Source organism: Arvicola amphibius, chromosome 8 (assembly GCF_903992535.2).
Source record: "Arvicola amphibius chromosome 8, mArvAmp1.2, whole genome shotgun sequence".
Classification (NCBI taxonomy): Eukaryota; Metazoa; Chordata; class Mammalia; order Rodentia; family Cricetidae; genus Arvicola; species Arvicola amphibius.
The window spans coordinates 14948387-14970905 of record NC_052054.1 but is presented as its reverse complement, the minus strand read 5'-3'; the positions used below and the strand labels follow the sequence as shown (position 1 = coordinate 14970905).

Below are 22519 nucleotides of genomic sequence, written 5' to 3'. Positions count from 1 at the left end.
AAGAGACAATTGGGTTTACTAGAAGTCTTAGGAGTGGACTGGACAGAGGATGGCTTCCATCACCAGGAATTTTCTCTCTTGAAGACACTTTTGTCTGCCTCTTTTAGGGAAGAGTTTCTGCTCTGTTTGTTAGCTAAAAGATAATAATTTAAAAATAAGTTAAACTCGTCTCACTTAGAGGTTTTTATTGCTGTGAAGAGACACCATGACCACAGCAACTCTTACAAATAAATATTTAATTAGGTGGCTCACTTACAGTTTCAGAGGTTCAGTCCATTATCATCATGGTGGGGAACATGACAGCATGCAGGCAGATGTGGTGCTGGCTGCATCTTGATATGCAGGCTACAGGAAGTCGACTGAGACACTGGGCAGTATCCTGAGCATAGGAATCCTCAAAACCTGTCCCCACAGTGGCACACTTCCTGCAACAAGGCCGTGCCCATTCCAACAAAATCACACCTCCACCATTTATGAGATCATGGGGCTCAATTACATTCAAACTACCACATTAATTAAATAAATGAGTCAAAAGATAGCTAAATATTCACTGCTCAGACAAACAGTGTAAAGAGCTAGAATCACTTCTAAAGGGATTAAAAGGACCTATTTGTCGTGCAGAAAATAATTTATAACTTGCTTATTTCAAAACACAACTATTATTGCTTTGGGTGACGTTTCCCAGACTAGACTCAGGATCCAGTGAACTTGAATTTATCTAAAAATGAAGCTTGAGATTTTCCTTTCCAGACTATTAGTTTAGCTAGAGTCCATTCTTACTGACTTTCTTAAATAGTATTTATTTACTTTCAAGGAAACCAAAGAGAACTAGGCCTGATGACATCTTCCTGTAATCCCAGCATTCAGGATTGTCATATGTTCAAGGCCAGCCTAGAACAACAATGTGAAGCCATGTATCAAAAAATATGTCTAAATCTAAATGTGCAATTGCACATAGATTAGATACACACCCAAGATACGTTCTCATTTTTTGTCAGAAATCACCTTTGGTTTCTGACCATCTATGTGAACATTTAAGTGAAAGGGGAACACAAGAGACCATATTCAGTTTGATTCACATATTCGTAACAAACAAATATCAGTACTTGGTTTTTCATTGCTTTGCTACGGTCATCTGTTACAGCAATAGCCTTACCCATGTCGCTAGTAAATTGTTTTAATCTTTATGAATTGCTGTGACTACCGTGTGCTGCCATGCTCTCCACCATGAAGATAATTAACTAAACCTCAATTGGATGCTTTCCTTTAAGAGAGTCGCCTTGATTATGGTGTTCCTTCACAGCAATAGAGCATACAATAGGAGGGATTTCGCGTACACATAATGTTGGGGAATGGCTTCGGTGGGGAAATATGAAGTTAGTTTAATAACATTGAATTAAAATATATTCTGAAGAGCGGACATTTGTTTCAAAACATTTCTTCTAGACTCTAAGACTTTCAACATTAACCAAATGCTAGTCTAGCAGGGCAATGGTTTTAGTTTTTTTAATATTTATTTTTTAATTTTTATTAAAAATTTCCATCTCCTCCCCTCCTCCCACTTCCCTCCCCTCCCCTCCACCCACACTCCCACTCCCTCCCTCTCCAGGCCAAAGAGCAGTCAGGGATCCCTCCACTATGGGAAGTCCAAGGTCCTCCCAACTCCCCCCAGGTCCAGGAAGGTGAGCATCCAAACTGACAAGGCTCCCACAGAGCCCTTTTGGATAGCTGGTGCCATTATTTGTGGTTGGAAGAATAGCAGTGTTTGATTGCACTGAGCTTCAAACTTTTGATTAGTGACAATCTTTTCAAGTGATATTCTTTTATTATGTGCCACTTTTCTCGATTCAAGAGAGCCTATTCTCTGGACTATGTGTAAATACTTCTAAATTTTTCTTTTAATTATGTGGATTGTATCATATTGTTAGTGGGATAACCTCTTGAAAGTACTGAGAAATCAACCAATTTAATGGAAGTGCAGCCAGATCAAGGCAGGTGGCTTTCTGATTTCCATAGGAGAATGATGCTGCCTCTTCTTTCTCTTCCTCCTAGTCCCCATCTTCAACAGATCTCTTGTTTCTGCTCACTTTATTTGCCAGTTGTGCTTTAATCACGTGTGTTCCTTGCAGTTGCAATGCTTTCAAGATTGCTTGATTATTCAGTGAGGAAGGCTATTATAAGAAAAAAAACTGTTTTTTTTTAAAAATTGTGTTAAATAATTGATTTATCTTTTAATTACAACAAAACCAAGGCCCAAAGACTTGGATAAGTGTTTGCCAAGTTTCCATCCAGGAAGGCAGAATCTAAAGATCTCTTGAATATGAAAATGGTAAGAACAATTAATTTTAATTTTGTGAAAATTATGGAAACCAAGGTGGGGGCAGGACCTCTGGGGCTGAGAGAGGAAATGAAAGATTGATGTCTGCATAGCTGACACACTTCCTAGCGAGGAGGCGTGAGGCTGACGATGGGAGATCTGGGTGACAGGTGCAGTGGACTAAGGCTGGATCGTCACTAGAAGGAAGGGGCGGGGCTAGGACCTGTCACAAGGCTCCTCTGTTCAACTGGGTTTACCCCAGGTGCCCAGATAATTTCAGGTTGATGCCAACTTTTTAGTCTGATTCTGACCCAAGATGGGGACTCCTCTCAGTGGTCCACCACATGATCTGGTCTGAGTGCAGACATGGACTCGTCCCGGTGATCTGCTATTGTGAACAGATGTGAGCTCGTGTATGGACTCATCCTGGTGACCCGGCGTCGTAGTGTTTCTGTGTCTGTGATGAAACGCCGTGACCATAAACAACCTGGATAAGAGAGATTTGTTTCAGCTTTCAGTTCCACATCACCGTCCATCAAAGAAGGAAGTCCGGGCAAGAACTCATGCAGAGTAGGAACCTAGAGGCAGGAGTTGATGCAGAGGCCATGGATGATGAGTGTTGTTCACTGGCATGTTCTTCATGGCCTGCTTTCTTACAGCACTCAGAACCACCAACTAGTGGCGGCCCCACCCACAGTGAGCTGCACCCTCTAACATCAATCATTAATCAAGATAATACACCCCAGACTTGCTTACAGACCAGGCCAGTAGGACCATTTTCTCAGCTAAGGTTCCCTCTTCCAAAATGACTCTGTTGACTTGTGTCAAGTTGACATACAGCTAGCTGGCATGCCTACTGTTGTAATCAAGTGTGGTGTAGACTTCTTCCAGTCACCCGTTAATATGATCATGTCTGAGCTAAGGTGTAGCCTCCTCCAAGGACCTACCAGTGTGATCAGGTCTGTGTTCAGCTGTGGACACCTCCTATTGACCCACCATTGTGGGTCATCCTAACTACCCATCATTATTATCACATGTTTCCAGATGTAGTAGATGCCTCTTAACAACCCAGCATTATGATCAGTTCTAATCTCAGATATGGACAGCATTCTGCTGCCTTGGATTACAGATGACCAGGCCAAGTTCTCCATCCCCAGAACACAGCTCTCTCTGTGGACTGATGTGCCTTATTTGTTTGACCCTTGGGATAGTCAAATAACTTGAAACTGCAAGATGCCACAGGGATTTGTGACCCATGGGAAACTCCCCTTTGTCCTTTCCCCTGATTGATTGGAAGTGAAGTTTCACAGCATTTTTGAGAGTCTTCCTAGAACAAGCCTGGTTCCAGTTAATATGATTGCTAGTGTTATATACACGATCTCCACCTTGGCTGACACATCGCATTATGGACAGTCAACATTTCCCCCTCTTCTTCGGGATGTCTTCTGCTTCTGTAGCCTGTGTTCACGATTGTGTTAGTGTCATCTCAAAGCTAATATCTAATGAGTGACACTTTGCTGTGACACAGCATGTATTTCTTGTACTTCTCAAGGAATTTTTTTATCTTTTACTGATACCTTAAACACAGATTTTGGACATTCCATCTATATTGTGAAAATAATTGCTTCGTTGAGTCATTGACCAATGAATCTATTTACTATCACTATTTACTGAGTCAATGTTTGATTTGAGGCACTGAAAAAGAGAGAGAAAATAACGAATAATGTAACTCATAACAACAGAGGCCAAGTCCAGGCAAACCTCTGATGTTTAGAACAAGAATAAGCCATTTCGGGGTTCTGAACTTTAAGAGTGGCTGCAAGAGAGGGGTTCATGACGAATGAAATCTTCAACACTGCAGGATTCTCCTCACAGCCATTGGAACAACTGCAGATAACAACAGCAACAAGAAAGCTACACCAATAAGGTCACAAGAGAGAAAAAAATGTAAAACGCTTGCACCCATCGGAAATGAAAGATGGTGCAGCCAGGATGGAAAAGGACAAATCTTTTATACCTTCTAATTATGGGGCTAGGGAAATAGGACTGCGCTTGCTGAGCAAACATGAGGGCACACGTTCAGTATCTGCCACTCACATAGAACCCAGCAGGGTGATATGTGTTTGTAATTCCAGTGCTGAGGAGGTGCACAGAGGGACAGTCCTTCGGGCTCAACTGCCATTCAGCTTAGCCTGATGGGCAAACCCCAAGCCACAGTGAGAGACTTTGTCTCAAAAGGCAAGGCGGGTGGTTCCTAAGGAATGGCACCTGGGACTGACCTTTGACTCCCATATGTATTTGCATACACGTGCACTTACACTTGCACCCACAACTATACACTAACATGCATGTTCACATATACATACCCTATACTTAGAATTATCTTATGTTCTAGTGATTTTGTTTATGAATATCTGAAAGAATTAAAATCTGGGTCTTGATATAATATTTGCATAGCCATGTTCATACAACATTGTTCACAATAACTCAAAGGTAGAAATGAGCCATATGTATGTTTATATGTATGTATATATACATATAAAGTATATGTACACATGTATTTGTATATGGGTATCTAATCACATATATATTCACACTCACACACATATAAAATAAATGAATAAAGGGTTAAACCAAGTATATAAAATATATACAATGGAATATTATTCGGTGTGAAAAGGGAAAGAAATTCTAGCCCACCCAGTGGTGCATACCTGTAATCCATAGGCTGAGAATGTAGGATCAAGAGTGTGAGGCCAGCTTGGGCTACATCGTGAGTTCAGGCTCATTCTGGACTACAAAGCCAGAGCCTATCTCCAAAACAAACAACAACAACCAACTAAAGAAAAAAGAGCAAGAAAGACTTTAGCACATACAACCACATGGATGGATATGAAAGATATTATCTTACATACCTACGCTAGACCCCAAATACTCAGATACTTTATGATTCCACTAGCTGCAGCTGTTAGAGCTGTGGAATCCACTGAATCAGAAGGTAGAAGAATGGCTGAGAGTAGCCCAGGGAAGCATTATTGTTTAATGTATATGGTTTAGTGTTAGGAGATAAAAAATTCTAAAGATAGAATGTACATCATCATGGATATACTTAACACCACTTGACATTTGAAATGCTTAGCACTGTAACTTCTGTTATGTGCATTTTCCTGTAGCCAGAAATAAGTAAATGCAGGGCAGTTGTTCTTTCAACTGTGTGGGTGTTGGAAGCAGAACCTCTTCCCAAGCCCCTCACCCTCCGTGGTTTTTATTTTTTTTGCTTTCTGTTCCCTAAAAATTAAAACCTTTTACTAACAAGGGCTTGTGGTTTGTTGACTTTGTTGAGGGGGGGGGGAGAAGGAGGAGGAGGGAGAGGGAGAGGGAGAGGGAGGGAGAGGGAGAGAGAGAGAGAGACTAGGTTTTAAAAGCCAACATGTGTTGTCACACCAAAGGCTTGTCTCTGGATGACAATAACGAGGCTCTGTGCAGTATAGGTGATGTGGACGACTGGGCTATTTGGCTCACGGGCTCAAAGCAACCTCTTAGGTCCCCGCTGTGGTTTTTTTGTCTATTGCCTATTGCACAGATTGGAATTTCTTCTGTGTTCCTTCCTGCTGGATGTTGGTGGAGATTGGTGGGTGAACCTATGTTCTTCCCTGCCCCATGCAGCCTCAGGTTGGATGGCTTCTCAGCTCTTGGATTTCCTGTTTTTGTCAATTCACCCTCTTGCTTTATGGGTGAACAAGTGGTACCAGGATGAGGAGAGTGCTATTGCCCTTGAGTCTCCTCCCGAGTTCTACAAGGAAGTTTTTCCCTCTTCCTTGGTGCTAGTGAGAAGGGCCCCTGGAGCTTCATACATATTGTCTCACCCAGCTACCCTGGGTTTCACTTTATTTATTCTTTATTTCATTTCCTCAGGAGGGTTGAAAACACTGTCCCAGACCCGTGGTGTGTCTGCCTGAAGGAGGGTGCGAGCCTAGCTCTGTGGCAGGATGGACCTTGTTGGATTAGGTCTTGAGAGTGCCACCCAGACATATGACATTCTGTTTACCTCCTGAGGCTCATGAGTCCCTTTCCCTCCAGAAGGAAATGCTTCAGTTTAGAGGGCACGTTGCCATTAGGAAGAATATGCCACACAGTGTGAACTCATCTCTGTTACTTACACTGAACCACTTTGATAAAATGCAAAGCTGGGTTGTGATATCCTTGACCCTTCACATCCCTGCTGCTGGTGCAAGAAGCGCTGTGATGACTTTGACCCTCCGCATACCCGCTGGTAGTGTTACAAGGGACACCTGCCACTTTTGTTGGTTCTGTGCCACTGTCCATGGTGACACCTGTGTTGCTGTGTCTGTGGCCCACTCTCCTGGCGTGGTGATAGTGATCGGGTGACATGTGACAGTCACAGGTCTGGATTTTCTCATCCCTCTTTGAGCTTCACTCTGTTCTCACTGCCATCAAACTCCCTGTATTAACCTCTGGCTTCCGAGATCCAAGTGCTGAGAGCTTGCCATGGACAGGAAACCTTACCGATAATGCATGCAGCCCAGCATCCTGTTCTGTATACTGTTTCTATAATGCACAGAGGAAGAGACTCAACCTGGAGACATCACGTTTTACGGGAAGACAATTCAATGGAGGGGTGAACTGCTCAGACATGCTTTGTTTTTCTTTACATTCAACCCATACTTAAACACAATAACGATAGGAGGAACCTGGGGCTACCATAGTTTACAGTATTGCCACAGTTAGTTTTTTTCAGCTATGGACTGATGCTACAGCATTGTTCTTGTGAGCAGGTCTCTCAGCTTCAGATGGTGTCATGTAGGGTCTTCATTTGTGTGTTTAACTTTTGATTCACTTTGATTTTCTATGAGAGTTTTGTATATCTTATTGCAGTTAATTAAATTATTGTCTATCTCTATATTTTGTGACTTTGTGACATATTAACTTTTTTCTCAATTTCTCCTACATTCCTAGGCTCCCGGTTTCTTTTTCAATTACTTATAAACAAACCTGTGCATATTGAACACTCGTTGCTCAAAGGTCAACTCTATTTTGCTATCTATATAGGTGGTTGGGAGGATATTGTTCTATTTTGCTATCTATATAGGTAGTTGGGAAGATATTCATCTATTTTGCTATCTATATAGGTTATTGTGAGGATATTAATCTACTTTGCTATCTATACAGGTGGTTATTGATTTATACAGGAGGATATTGATTTATTTTGCTATTATATAGGTTATTGTGAGAATATTGATCTACTTTGCTATCTATAAAGGTGGTCAGGAGGATATTGATCTCTTCCCAATGTGTACTATTCATTCATTTGGTCAGTCAACAAACTTGTACTGAGCGTCTACTGCGTGATGGGCATGGAACTAGAGGTCAACAATTAATAAAGTATGGGGCACTAAATTTGGATCGGGAGAGATGGTTTTATCAGCTAAAATCCTTTCATTTACATGTATGTATGTGTGCACACACACAAACACAGCCAATTAACAAAAACGATAAATATATTTTAAAAAGACACGGTTTGCCCAGTTTATAACTGTTCATCAGCTACTCCCATCACCCAAGGCATTGAGTTTATCTCCTTAAACATTCACAGCTGCTTCCTTCTGGCCTGAATCATGCAGAAGACATTGGCAAACAAACAGCGCAAAGATTGGAGATTGATAGGGGAGTTCAACAACATGAGGATAAAACGGAAAGGACGGGTAACAGAATATGAACAAGAATTGGAAGCTTCGAGTCAGTGCTTTCTAAGGATCATTAAAAAGTAAAGAAATCCTATTTGAGGCTCCCAACCTCAGAGCTAAGTTATTTGGAGTGGAAAAAGTTGCCCAACTCAGCTGTACTCAAACCAAGGAGCCGATGTTTTGTGAGCTTTATGGCCTATGTAGTTTATGAACCATTAAAATATTGTATACAATATTAATGAGGAAGAAGGGCAGGGGAGGGTTATGAAATCTGAGCTGAAAGGAAGGCCAGGGCTATGAGGGGAGGACCAATGAGAGTCCATGAGGCTTTGCTGTTTGGGACATGGTAGGGATATGAAGCACGAAGCAGGAGCTTCCTTAACCAAAATGTCCTGGGAGCTTTCTCCACATTAGTTGGCTCTGCACATTCAATTCTCTTATAGCATCTTTATTTGACTGAACATGTCTTAAATGTCTTGGGTCAAAATCGTGTCAGCTGTTTCCAGGGTCAGATGAGAAATGCAAACTTATTCTTCTTGATTTTATGTGTTTGTTCTCAGCTAGGGACTGTTCCCTTCAGTTTGTACGAGGTCTTTGCTAGTCTCTTTCATTCCGAAGACCCTTTGGGAGTCTTAGATTTGCTAACTATACTTTTGCTTTCTCTATCCCAGTCTTCATATAAGATCACACACACGCACATACACACACACAAATACACACACACACACACATACACACACACACACCACAAAACAAAAAACATCCTTCACCCTCACCTCCTCACTCCATCCGCTCTTCCACCATGGGTTTAAGGTAGCTCTACCCTCCCCTTGGAGGTCCTTTCTCAAGCCAAATTCACATTAGCAGTTCTCTTATTGGATTTCTCTGTCCTATTTGACAGAATTGAAGATAAACTCATTTTGTAAAGTGTTCTTAAATATTTTTTTCTCCCCCATTTTCTTGGTTCCTCCAGAGCTCAGCTTTCTTATTGTTTCAACTTCATTCTTGGGATTTGCTCATTCCATGAAGGCTTTAAAGGTTGGGGTAACCATCTGTGTTCCTCAGCTCTTTCTGCTCCACGTGTCTGAATATGGAAACCCCAATCTTCAAATTGTAGCATCAGGCTATAAAAATGGTCACCCAGGGTTACCCGAAAACAGACAAAGGCAACAGAAGAATTTGAATTATTATTGTTTTCCATGTGTCATCTCTACAGGTCATGATTTCACCCGAGTTCCAAATCCTCCAGCTGCTTTAGGCTTTGTCTCCCTTTCCTAAAGACCCTTTGTTGGTCTACAATGGGAATGAGATTGGTCTCTCTTGGTTCCCGAATCAATTGTGAATGTCTGAGAAAATGAAGTTTGCTAGAAACCTGCTAATTCCATTTTGTTGCTTTACGGATAATCTGTTCTGGGGTTTACAATCCATTTCTTAAACAAGTTTCTGAAAAATAATTTTTCTTTCAGGCTAATATAACAGGCAAATACTTTTTGCTACAGGAGTCAGCAAGAGACAATGAAAGATCAGCGTATATTATGAATCATTATTTCAAAATGTCAGAATTAAGTAGGTCCGCTACAACCTCCCAGGTCTTTTACTCTTTAGAGGAAAATGTAAGGCATGCTTCTCAAATGCTAATGGATTCACTGTGTCTTCTCCCATCCTACCCCCAGGCCCAATTCTGATAATCGACGCCAGAGTGGCCGAGAGAGACTGTCCAATAATGGCGAGAAAGGAAACATGGCCGTGGAGTCTGCCAAGGAGACGCGCTACTGTGCCGTCTGCAATGATTATGCCTCTGGCTACCATTATGGGGTCTGGTCCTGTGAAGGCTGCAAGGCTTTCTTCAAGAGAAGTATTCAAGGTAAGAGTGTGTTGTCTAAAAATTACTCTATTCATAGCCCTAAAAGCAGAAGAGAACAAGAAAGGAAGACAGGGTCTTTGTACAAAGCCATTTGTATAAAACATGACTATCTAGTAAGTTCCTCTGTTATCCTTGGTGGAAACCTGGAGGAGAGATAGACTCCCAGGAGAAATGGGTGTGCCAGCAAATCTGTGGCTGAGAATTTCTGCTTCCTCTTGGCAAGATACAGACAGCTTTGAGAAATTCCACTCGAAGAATTAGTAGCTGGATCTCTGGTGCACAGAGAACTATCTCCAGCTTGATTCAGGGATGGCAGATGTACATTCTTATTCTGTTGGCAACTAAGCTTCTACGATGTCATGTGGTCTTATTGTCTGCATGTAATCATCCTTGGCCTTGTCCAGGTACATATTCTGCTCTGATATTTGCTCCAGACCAATTCTGATTCAAATTGTTCTTTTCCCATCTTATGTCTTTCTTGACTCAATGGATGACATGACCTTTTGGCTAGCATGAGCAGACTCAATGTCTGATGACTTAGAAGAGGGACATGCCATCGGTACCATGGAGTTACTAAGAACCAGCTGTACCATTTCATTCTCCTGTCTGCCTCAGTCCTTTTTTGTATGTAGATCACCAAGTGCAGCTTTTCTGATATGCCATCAGCTATATGCTACTATTATTTCAGAAATGCCAGTACTGTTACATCATACAGAATACCAATGGAAAATGTCAGTTATTTTGACTACTGAGGATATATGTGCTGAAGCCCTCTTGGCAGGGACAGAGGCCTTCTTGGTGCTTTGGGCTTACTGAATTCCTGTTTTGTTTTAGCTGTGGGGTGAATTTTTTTTCTCTTCTGACTGTTACCCTTAGAGCTTAGTGAACCTCATAGAGAAATACAAAGGCTACTTCTGTGATTTCTTCTACAGAAATGCAGACTTAAGGAACTCGTTGAGAGCTAGAACCTGCTAGATTAATAGACGCTGACCCAAGAAGAGCATCTCAGGAACTTTCTTCTGTGGCTCTCCACTGCTCTGATATGGGGCAATGACCGGGGGATGGTACACACATTTATCTTTCCTCCACATATGGAAGAACATTTTAAAAAGCTGTTCATATCTTAATAGAGTAGCCTGTGAGGTCAAGGTGGTCCATTTTAAAAGCATTTTCCTTGACACTTATTGCTTTCAACATCTTTTAGAATTCTTCTGTGAGACTTGGACTCTTTTGTCTGGGTTCCTACAAAAATTAATGATATTCTCTATAGCAACTCTTTGTATGTATCTCTGTGTTTGAATGTATCACATATAGACCATTAATTTTAATAGCTGGTACCATTTTAGTTTAGAAAAATAAATCTTAATCTGGATTTAGGTTAGTATAAACATTATAGGTCTTTTGTCAGACATCTGAATGTGTGGTTTTACTTTTTATTTTATTTCATAAAATCCAAATTCTCATTATTTTCACCAATAATATTATTACACACAAAAACTCAATGAAGGAAATTTAAGCGTTTAAAAACAGGTTTTGAACTCCAGGGAAATTGCTCAGTAGCGAAGCATTTGTCAGAAAAGTGAAGGTTGGAGTTTGGGTCCCCAGAACCTATGTAAAAAGCCAGGCACCTACAGCCTCTGTCTGTAATTCCAGCCTGAGGGAGGCAGAGATGGGGTACCTGGGCAAACTGGATGAACAGACCAATTAGAATTGGCAAACTCTGGCTTCGATGGAAGACCTTGCCTCAAGAAACAAATAAAGTGGAAATTGATTGATGAAGACACCTGAAATCAACTTTAGAGCTTTACACATATACCTCCATGAACACACACACACACACACACACACGCACACACACACACGAAAAAGATATGATTAGTGGATATGCTCAGCTATGCAGCTGAATAAATCATTTAGTGGGACTAAATTTTTCATCAGCAAACATTATTTAGGGCAGTAGTCACAAAGATTTTTATTTAAAAGATAAAAATAGCAATCACTTTGGCTTTTTCAGCCCATACTGCTTTAGGGAGAAAAGTGGGAATAAGCAGGAGTAGCTTTGTCGAACAATATGCAAATAAGTGGAGGTGACTACGCACCCAAGTAACTATAAATGTGGGTAATTGAGAAGATCTGGCCTGTGGCTAGAGTGTTGTGATCCACGATTTAATTTTCATTTGCTCTTATATAATTCAAGTGTTATTATGTAAGAAAGGAGGTCCTTAGGAAGGAAGATTGTAAACCTGAAGTTCTGATTATTCCTATTTTATAGGAACTTAGTCTGTATTTGTCTGGACATTCTAGGGGGAAGTTAAAAGATGTGTAAGACACATTTAACAATCTCCAAAGAGTTAGAATTCCTTTGGGAAACTAGAGACAGCTGTTTTTCATCGTACAGAGAGTGGGTATGTGTGGATAGAGCACCGCCCAGACATAGATGGTAAAAATGAATACATGCAATTAGAGAAACGATTGCTGGCTGTATGTTTGAAGTTGCTGAGATCGAAAGAATCACTAGGAATGTTGCTTTCATAATATATGTATTCCATTAGGAGCATGCTAAATAAAATACCACCAAGCTTCATATTGACTTTAAGCATTAAGGCATTAGGGCAGAAAACAATATAAAAATAGAAACATATACTTATTTAAACATGGAAGAAAATATAAACATTTTACTAGCACAGCATTTTCTCAAGTTCAGATATATTATAAAAATTTCACTTACTTTTGATAGTCAAAATATATATCTCTTATCTCCATTTACTATAACAGACTAAACAGGATGTCAGTAAAATTGTATCACATGAAGGAGCATTTGTTAAAAACTGGTTTTGAGGACTTCTTATGCATTACGGTATAGTCATATAAAAGATTTCCAGAGCAGAATAATTATTGAGTCCAAAACTCTGAAAGAAGCTTAGAAAGAAGGCCAAGCTTTCGACACAGCACGGGACCTAATAATGATTAAAGTCACTGTATTTGTTAAGGTCATGTATTTATTGGATTCTCGTTCTAGACAAAGCACAGTGTGTAGACCTGGAGATATGAAGACAGGGAAAGAACTGGTCCCTACTCGCACCGTGCTTATAAAATAGATCAGAAATGAATAAAAAAAATCTCCCCAGTAATTAAATTACAGTGTGACAAATGCCGAGGTAGTGGTGGATACTGACTCTCATAGGAATCCAAACTTCACTCAGTCCTAAAGAATGATAAGACTCTCTGAGAGTCCTATTGATTCAAATTAAGCCTGAAGAAAAGCATCAAGAGAGCAAAGCAAAGGGAGGCAAGAGTAAGTGTTTGTTTACTCATCTGGGCAAGCCTATGATTGAGATCCAGCAAAACCACAGACGGTAGTTCTGCGAATAACAATTAACAGTGCTGGTTTGCTGTCATTGTAAATAATGATGTTCCTGGAGCCTGTGCGTTTAATCTGAGACTGTGTCAAGGAACAGCACTTGGTTTCTTTTGCCATCTTGGTAGTGTTTCCTTATGCTTCATCTGTGCCCAGCTCTGTGAAAGAAGAGGCCAGGCAAGAGCAGCAGGTTTCCAGTTCTGTTTGCTTGTCTGAGTCTTGATAACGGGGAACTAAAAGTTCCCTGAACTCCTGTGGTTGTTTGTACATCACAGTGACCCTCAGACACATTAAAGGGTCGTGAAGGGTCTGACTCATGGGTGGAAGGCCTGAAGATGCTAGGCTCCTTGTCACTTAAGGAGAGAGCTGGGAAGCTGTGCACATCAGATTGTTCTCTCTCTCCAAGTGTTTTGGTTGAAGAGGCAGTGTTGGACTTGAAAGCATACACATTTTCTTCCCCTGCTTAGTGCACAGTCTTGATTACTTAAGGAACTGAGTAATGGCCTCAGTTGGATGTATTTTTTTTAAAGAAGCAAAATAAAGGATCCCATTTATGTCAGGGAGATGAAGCTGGATATTTTGTTAACTTATTGATCCGTGAAGACTTAGAATTGTTTCTTCACAAAGAGACTGTAGACTGAGCCACCCAATCAGGTTATAGCTTCAACCATCAGGTTTTACCCGAGGTTTTATTGCAAGGAGAAAGCATTCTATCAACCCACCACTCCTCTTCCATTGTAATTCCAGAACAACAGGGCACGGTGGACATGCCTATATACCATTGATCTTTGCAATCACCAACTCTGATGGTTGTGTGGAGAAGTTGCTCAATATCAAACCAGACACACACGATGAAGGCATGTGTAAGCGCACAAGTAGCTGGGACAAGGGGGGAATGGTTTCACGATGATGTCTGATTCATGTTTAACACACCGGGGGGCCTTAAATCCAGGGAGGACAACCTGGAGAGAGATACCTAGGCTTTAGAAAGCTTCAATGTGAAACCATCCAGCACCCTGGATAGCTCCTGCAACAGCTGTGGCAGAGACACATCTACTTAAGATCTTCAAGTTTGGGGTTGGAGAGATGGTTCAGTGGTTAAGAGCTTTGGTTTCCAGTTTTGAACCCTGATTCAACTCCCAGCACCCCCACAGCAGTTCACAACTGTCTATAACTTCAGTTCCAGAGAAGATGGTACCATCACACAGACTTACATGCAGGGGCTGAATTATGTCCCTAAGAAAGAGATGCTGATACCCTACCCTTCATTAACCAGAAGGTGGCACATCTGGAAAATAAGGTTTTGGCACGCACAACCTATAAATTGAAGTCATTCTGGAGTGTAGGGGCTTTTCGCTTAATTTGCCATATATCCTTGTAAGAAGAGGGGGATTTGGAGACAGCCAAGTATGACAGTGAAAAGAGAAATTGGAGTGATATATCTGCCAAGCCAAGAATAAAAGATCATTGGCCAACTCCAGAAGGTAGGCAGAGGAACGCAGAGCAAGCTGGACTCTGCCGACACCTTTATCTCAGGATTTTATCTTGTAGCTCTATGAGGCATTGCATTTATGTAATTTAAAGACGCACATTTGTGGTGCTTTGTTATGGCAGGCATAAATTATTCTATATTTAAATCCTAGTGTTTCATGATTAGGTAAATATCTCCTAAGTCTGACTCCTGCCTCATTCTGACCATTCACTCCTGGGTGATTCCTCATGCCACCAGCTCCTCAACGCTTCCAGCCATGAACAATAAAAGTTCTGGAACATGGGCTGGAGAAATGATTAAGTTCACGTCTAGCCCTTCATCATTGTCTCAGACTTCAAAGTATGGAGTTTCAGCCAGTGTTGTACTTTGCAGCCCGCATCTCTAATGTTAATGTTTCCCTGCAGAACTCTTGGATAGCTCTATCCAGTCTATTGTTTAAACACATACCCACCAAGTTCCCATTATTCAAACTTGGCTCCTTCGCCCGAGATAATCACAGCATGTCAGTCTCTTTCTCTCCTACACCATTTGTTTGGTCTGCTTTTCTTTTCTACGAACCATTCTGCACACTGCCTGTCTATTAATACTCTCAAAGAAAATCATTAATCTTGTCAATCCTTTCTACAAAATCCCTTAATGAGTTTCATGGCCCACAGTATAATCCTTAGACCGCAGTTTGAGGATTTACATATGTGCATCTTCTTCTAGTTTTTCTCTCTAGGTGTTCTGAAGTCTCTACTTGTCCTTGTATGTGGCTGACCCAGCACAAGCTGGATTAATGATCTGTTTATTGATCCGAATTCCTATCCAGTCTTAACCTGTCAAAATCCTTAAACTTGTTAAACATGACGGTCATAAAAAGCATTTCAAATGGAGGTGAGATGTTCTTTGACCCTTGGCACTGTCCCATAAGACACTGTTTCGATGGATTGCAGACATTTTCATGTATGTGTTCTTCCCGTTCTGTCTGTGAGTTCCTCAGAGGTTGGGACCAAATTAATATACTGTATTGCAGGGGTCACCCAATGAAGAGATGAAAGCACAGACGAAGGTTAAGATCCACTTGTGCTGCTCTGGGTAACACAAAGCAGTCAGTTTTACCTGTAAGGTATTGGTATGACACAATAGTCTCTGATAAAGTTTAAACTGGCAGATGCATGCACAAGAGGTGAGAGGAGGGGAGAGCAGAAGAGAAACGGAGCATCCAGATGAGCAGGCTGACACTCAACTCACTTAGGCGTGCAAAGATACGTGGTGTTTGTAAAATAAGAAAAGGGAATAGAATGAAAAGAATATATTTATGTTAAAACAACAAAAGATATATATTATATTAAAATGAGTAATCATGAATTTTATAATGGGGTAAAGAATAAGTAGTGTTTAAAGGGAAATGAATGAACAGGGGACATTAAGAGTCAGACCAATTATCTGAGAGGTAAAGAGGTTTAAATCTAGACATGCTGAATTAAGGGTGGATGATTGCTTGATATACAGAGAGGATCATTCATCCACCACAGAGTAGAACTGACACTCTGCGCTTGTCCAGGGTGGGGATGGGCAGTCACTTCTTTAGGTCAACTTCTTTTTTTTGTTTGTTTTTTGTAATTTTCTTTTTTTTCCTTTTTTTTTCATGGTTTTATTTTTTACTATTTAAAAAATTTCCATCTCCTCCTCCCGCTACCTCCTCCCGCTTCCCTCCCTCCTCCTCCCCCATTACCCTCCCCTCCTCCTCCCCCTGCCCTCCCCTCACCTCCACCCATACCTCCCCTCCCTCCCTCTCCAGTGCAGTCACTTCTGAAAGGAACTTGGTGGAAAAGAGTGGCTTCATTGTGAAGATAGCACATTTTTTGAACTGATGGAAAAGTAACTGTCAGCTGGCTTTCCCATCACTCAGAAACACCAGAATCGATGAACTTAGATAGAGGAGGGTTTGTTTTGACTTAGAGTTTCAGAGATTTCAGTGTGGGGTCCTTGAGACCCATTGCTTTTGGAGCTGTAGAAACCCAGCATGTCGTGTTGGGAGTGTGAATTGAGAGGACCATCAATTCACAGCTGGAACAGAGAGAAAAATAACAGGCCCATGTCCTAGATCCCCCTCAAAGACACACCCCAAGTGACTGGAAGATTTCCTGCTAGGCCCTACTTCTCGAGTGCCCCAACACATCTCAATGGTACCATAGACTTGAGGCTAACCCACTTATACATGTGCCTTTGGGGAGACGCTTGACCAAATCATAGCTGTAACTCCAAAATCTTCATTATGATCCTCAGAAAAACATATTAAAAGAGGTTTCTGGATCTTACTAAAAGCTTGGGGGGGGGGGAACACTTCATTACTAAAAGTATGTTCACAAGAACCTGCTGGACAACATGACCAAGTGATTCACTGTAGGATTTTACAGTTAGAAAAATGCTGGTATCCTCATATTGAAGTGTACAAACAGTGAAGTGCAGGTGCCAGAATGATCATCTTGATGATGCTAAAGAAAGGCCGAACGATTTGGTGGCTTGGGGATGTCAGTTATATTGCAGGAGTTCATTGGACCAGGAATTGTGGCCGGGAGCTTGTCCAGTCCTTTGACTTGCCAGACTTCTGTCTAAACTGTTCATCTTGTGGCAGCATGCATATTGTGCCCTAGAGACAGAAAGCTATTTAGGCCAAAGGCAGAGAGTGTGAGTCTGTGCCCAGGGGAGCTGTTACATCACGTTTAAGTGAATACCTTCATGATGAACCTTTCTCAAAAATAGGTATTATGCTCAGGCCCTGACAAAGTTGCTAGATGTTTGGCTCTTGATTCTCATTAGAGAAAACCAGAGATAAGGCATGAAATTCAAGGCCCGAGACCCTTGTTCTGGATAAGAATTCTTGTGACTGATTTTATTAGCATTGTGTTGTCGATAGCATTTTATACAGCCAGGCTATTGTTCAAATTGTTGATCCTCCTGCCTTTACCTCCCAAACATGTGCCATCACACCTGGCTACATTATTGATTGGAGATGTTTTTTATCTCTTTATTGTGACACCGTACCATCAGACATGTGCTATACGCATGCCCCACATATGGCTCTAGAGACAGGTGGAGGAAGATATCCTACCTGTGAGAGATGACATTGATTCTTCATTTTCATTTTTTCTTTCTTTCTTCCTTTTGGCCAAACAGTTTTGTCTTGGAGATAATTAAGACAAAATGCCTCTGACAAATGAAATCAGTATAGAGTCCTGTTTCTTGGCAGCTTTTGTGGACATAGCTAAGGTTTTCAGAAGCCTTTAAAAACCATGGCAACAAATGCCTCCGAAGGGTAATCAAAGGCTCCAAATGGTTTTAATCGCTGGTGTTTTTATGCTACCACTTGGAGCATTCTTCTTCACTTTTTTGTTCATCTGATTGAAATTAAATTTCCAATTTCCCTACTAAGTGGTTCTCTTCTGGTCATGGCATTGGCTGTTTCCACTAAAGTAGTAGTTTGTGCCCATGCATAGTGGCTCAGCTCATCAACAATCCATTAGAAAGCCCCATTTATGAGTGGCAATAATTTTTCACAAAAATTATAGACAGGCTTTAATGGGCACGTATTCAAAGGGCATCAACTGGCCCTCAAAATTATTGCCTACATTATCCTTACAAGCCTTCCAGTGATGGTCTCTAGCTTTAACCCTCCCTAAACTCCCCTTTCTTTGTAGAAAACTACTGTTGACACCTTTAGACCCTTTCAGAATGAAAGGCCTGTTGTCTGACACCCACTCATTCAGAGAAAAGCATATTCTGAAAAACAGGCAAACTACTTCTAGGCCATATCCTATGCTATTGCAGTACCAAACCTGCAGACTAAACTGATAGGTACTTTCCCCAAATTTTTCTTTTGAGAGAAAAATATCATACACAAGAAAGGTGTATTTCATAATCTGTGGTCCACTCTGTAGAATTTGTTTCTTCTCCCATGTTAATCCTGGGACGTGCATGAGTTAGCGAGCAGCTCCGACTCAGTCAAAGGCAGAAGATGCTCACTGCTGGAGGAAAGGCAAACGCAGCGAGAAGAAAGAACTACAGGTTCCCCCGCATGCCTACCTTCCCTTAGAGAAAATAAACAGGTTTTGTTTTTCAATTGCTAAGAAATAAAGAAACAGGAAACACAATTTAATTATTAAATTACAACCGCTCCTTGGAAAAGGCACTTACTTTCTCTATTTGCTTTGAGGAGTAAATAGATTTTAAATTTTATCCAAATGATCATTATCCTTACCTGATGCACTCAACAGTTTCAGATCATGTAAGAGGAGGTAAAGAGTGAACAAGATGGGATAAAATCAATTATTTAAGAATGTATAGATGAGTGGCTGGGTTGCATTCAAAAATATGATCTGTGTGGTTGAAATGTAATGCAGTCATCTAAAATGTGGCTAGACCTCCTTATATATTTCACTAAGTGATGTACAAAATATTCTCTTTATATGCCGTAGAAGATAAATTAGAGCTTGTAAGGGGATCAAAATTCATAATTATTTGCTCCTTTGACACCTTGGAGTCAGCAATAAGATAACACATTTGAAAATGATTCCGCTTTGCTATTGTATCTGCCAATGCTATGTGGTGCAGTAAAATCCCATAGAGATGGTTTTATTCTGATTTACAGCACACACATCACTGTGCTCTCTGAGTGGCTGCAGACCAGCCTTGGCCCCCACTGTCTCTGTTCCAATTCTCCTTTCTACTTCCTTCTCCCTTCTTAGCCTTCATACCTGCGAACACCTCCTTGCTCGTGGTCCTTACATCCTCTTTCCCAGAAAAGACTAACTTGTTGAGCTAAAGAATTTATGTTTTTCTGTTGTTTTCCCGCAGCAGATATTTATTAAATGGCATTTCATAAAGGCACCGCTAGAATCTAAAAAGATGCATTACCCACAACCTAATGAAGAACTCAGCTGATCATACATGAAAGACTACACAAGACTTAAACTTAGCGCTAGAAAAGATGTCCCAAGGCCTTGGAAATGGAGACGGGGTTCTTACAGAAGAAAGGTTAGGAGTTCAGAGTTGGGAGTGAGAACACTGTTCTAGGATAGATAGTCGATGCTTTGGAAGAGATAGTGTCTCAACTGGTAATTGTCAAAGCATGTCAAAAACATCTATTTCATTGTAAATTTCCTGGAACTTGTTAGTCATTGTTTTTCCCAACCCCGCATGGTCTGTGTAGGACAGAATTAGACAGCATTTTAGAACAATACATCCTTCCAAACTATGTTGCACGTAATTGAACACAATCCAGCCTTGCCTTTTTCCATTGTCATGAGCAAGAAGTCTCTGATGTGTCTAGAGGCTGATGGATATTTTCTTTGCAAGATGTGTGTGCAATGCACCTTTGCAACATTTGAATTTTAACATAGGAATGACATTAATAAAATATTAAGAAAAAAACATGTCCTGTAGAGATGATAAAAAACAAAGTGCTTTGTTTTATTATAATCTAGAAAAACAGGTAGTCCTCAGTAAAGATTTATTTAGTTGATTATAGCTTAGAGTCTGATTTTTATGTTTATGATAGTTTTGATTGTTTCATTAGTTTTAATTTAACTTAATTCTGTATTTATGAAGGGTGTTTAAGGATTTATTTCTTTTATTATTATTATTATTATTATTTTATTATTATTAGTTTTTTTATTTTTTTGAGACAGGGTTTCTCTGTAGCTTTGGAGTCTGTCCTGAAACTAGCTCTTGTAGACCAGGCTGGCCTCAAACTCACAGAGATCTGGCCACACTACCTGACTTGTTTTATTATCTCTCTCTCTCTCTCTCTCTCTCTCTCTCTCTCTCTCTCTCTCTCTCTCTCTCTCTCTCTGTGTGTGTGTGTGTGTGGTGCGTGAGCATGTGCACACATATGAGTGCAGATGCTCACAGAGGTCACAAAATGACACCGGAGCTCCTGGAGCTGGAGTGATTCTGAGCCACCCGATGTGAGTACTGGGACTCAAACTCGGATTCTTTGCATAAGCAGTACATGTTCTTTAGCACGGAACCATCTCTCTTTCCCTGAAGGTGTTTTGAACATTTGACAGAGTCTTTATTCTTCCTCATTGTCCTCTTCCCCTTTTGTCTCCATCTCTACTGAAAGTAAATCTAAGTAAATTCTAGATGTTCTTGAGTCAGAAACTTTCCTGTTAGCTTGACTTCTGGGGTCACATCTAAAGCTGTAGAGAATCTGAGCGTAGCACTGATGACCCCTGTTCATTCTAAGGTACCTTCAGTGGTATGCCTGAGATATGAAGGGTACCTTTTTTAATGTTAATGTGCCTTTAAAATGGGCTACCTTTTTCTTTCCTAAGAGCAGAAAGGAAGTATTCTGTTGCATTAACACAAGTTTTTGGAGCATCTTTGTAATTTTCTTTTTAGAGATACTAAATTTTCCTACACGATTCCCACGATACTAGGCCTCTTTTACTTAACTTGACTGTAGTTTCCGAGGCCATGCAGGCTTTGTTAAATGCCTTTCATTTTCAGACCCTTTTGAAAGGAAATCGTTAAAAATAATAATTGCAGTAGCAACTGTACTAGTGAGTTCCTTTGCTCTTGTGCTTCGCCTCTTGTGAAATATGTGGGGACAAAAAGAGACTGAGATAAATGAGGTGAGTGGAACAGAAGACTGGATGGGTCGGGAGGTGACAATGGGGTCACAGATATGACGGTGGCAGGTAGTGGGGCCAGACCCTCATCTTGCAGAAATAAACTCGGCTTTTCTGAAGGAGGGACACAGTGGCTAAGAGACAGAAGTAACCGCAGATTTCCAGTGGGCGTGGGCTTAACGACATGCAGGAGACGTTTCTGGGGTATGGAGTCAGGAAACTAATGCTTACTTTCAACCATGAGACATTTGAGGATAGCTCAGTGGGTATGGCCTTGCTGGCAAACCTGATAATTGGAGGTTGATGGTAGAAGGAGAGGACCAACTCCTACAAATTGTCCTCCCACCTCCACACATCTGCACACTCACATGCACACAGTAGTTAAATACATATTCAAAAGTTAACTGATTTGTTTGAAGAGTGAGCTTTGGGCAGAAAGAGAGCCGAATCGGAAACAGGTTCTGGTTTACTCACTGTGCCTCTTGATCCTTTCTGCCAGCGTTTGGGAATTCATCTGGGAAATAATAAAATGGGTATCTTGATTCCAAAGGCTTCCTTTTACCCACAGGGAGCCAGCTTTGTATTTTTAAGTAGAAGACCCAGTCACACTTGGTCTGGTGCTGTCTTATATGTGACTTTGCCTGAGAGTGTGCCTGAGTCAGAGAGCGCTGATTGACAGATCGTGGTACGAAGCTATCTGAGTTCTTAGCAGAGTGTTTGAGGTGAAAGGGGTCGGAATTAAAGACTGGATCACTTGCTTAGATGTAACAGGTTAGTTTGATTTGTTTCTCCAGAACTCGGTGGAGGTTTGTTTCTTCCTTCAAAATTGTCTTTGTTTCAGTTATCAATTAAATCTAGTGAACAGCTTTAAAAAGGTCTGTGGGTCAGGTAAGAGAAGCGTTTTTGCCAGGTGGTGGTGATGCACACCTTTAATCCTAGCGCTCAGAGGCAGGCAGATCTCTGAGTTCGAGGCCAGCCTGGTCTACAGCGTGAGTTCCAGGACAGCCAAGGCTACATGGAGAAACCCTATCTCAGAAAAAAAAAAGGAGAGAGAAGTATTCTTCTAAAAAATTTTATAGAGTCATGAGTGTTAACTTCCTGTCTCTGCTTTTTGTAATTTTTGTGACTTATGATGTACAAAATAGTACACACAGTCTTTGCTCTTA

General features: G+C 40.9%; 1 protein-coding gene across 1 annotated transcript in view; it reads left to right on the top strand.

Annotated features, from left to right (window-relative positions):
* Esr1 (estrogen receptor 1) overlaps nt 1–22519 on the top strand; it is a 368654-nt gene that overhangs the window by 136495 nt on the left and 209640 nt on the right. Inside the window, 1 exon segment of the mRNA XM_038339005.1 lies at nt 9696–9886. Within this exon segment, the coding sequence (XP_038194933.1) occupies nt 9696–9886 (191 nt within the window).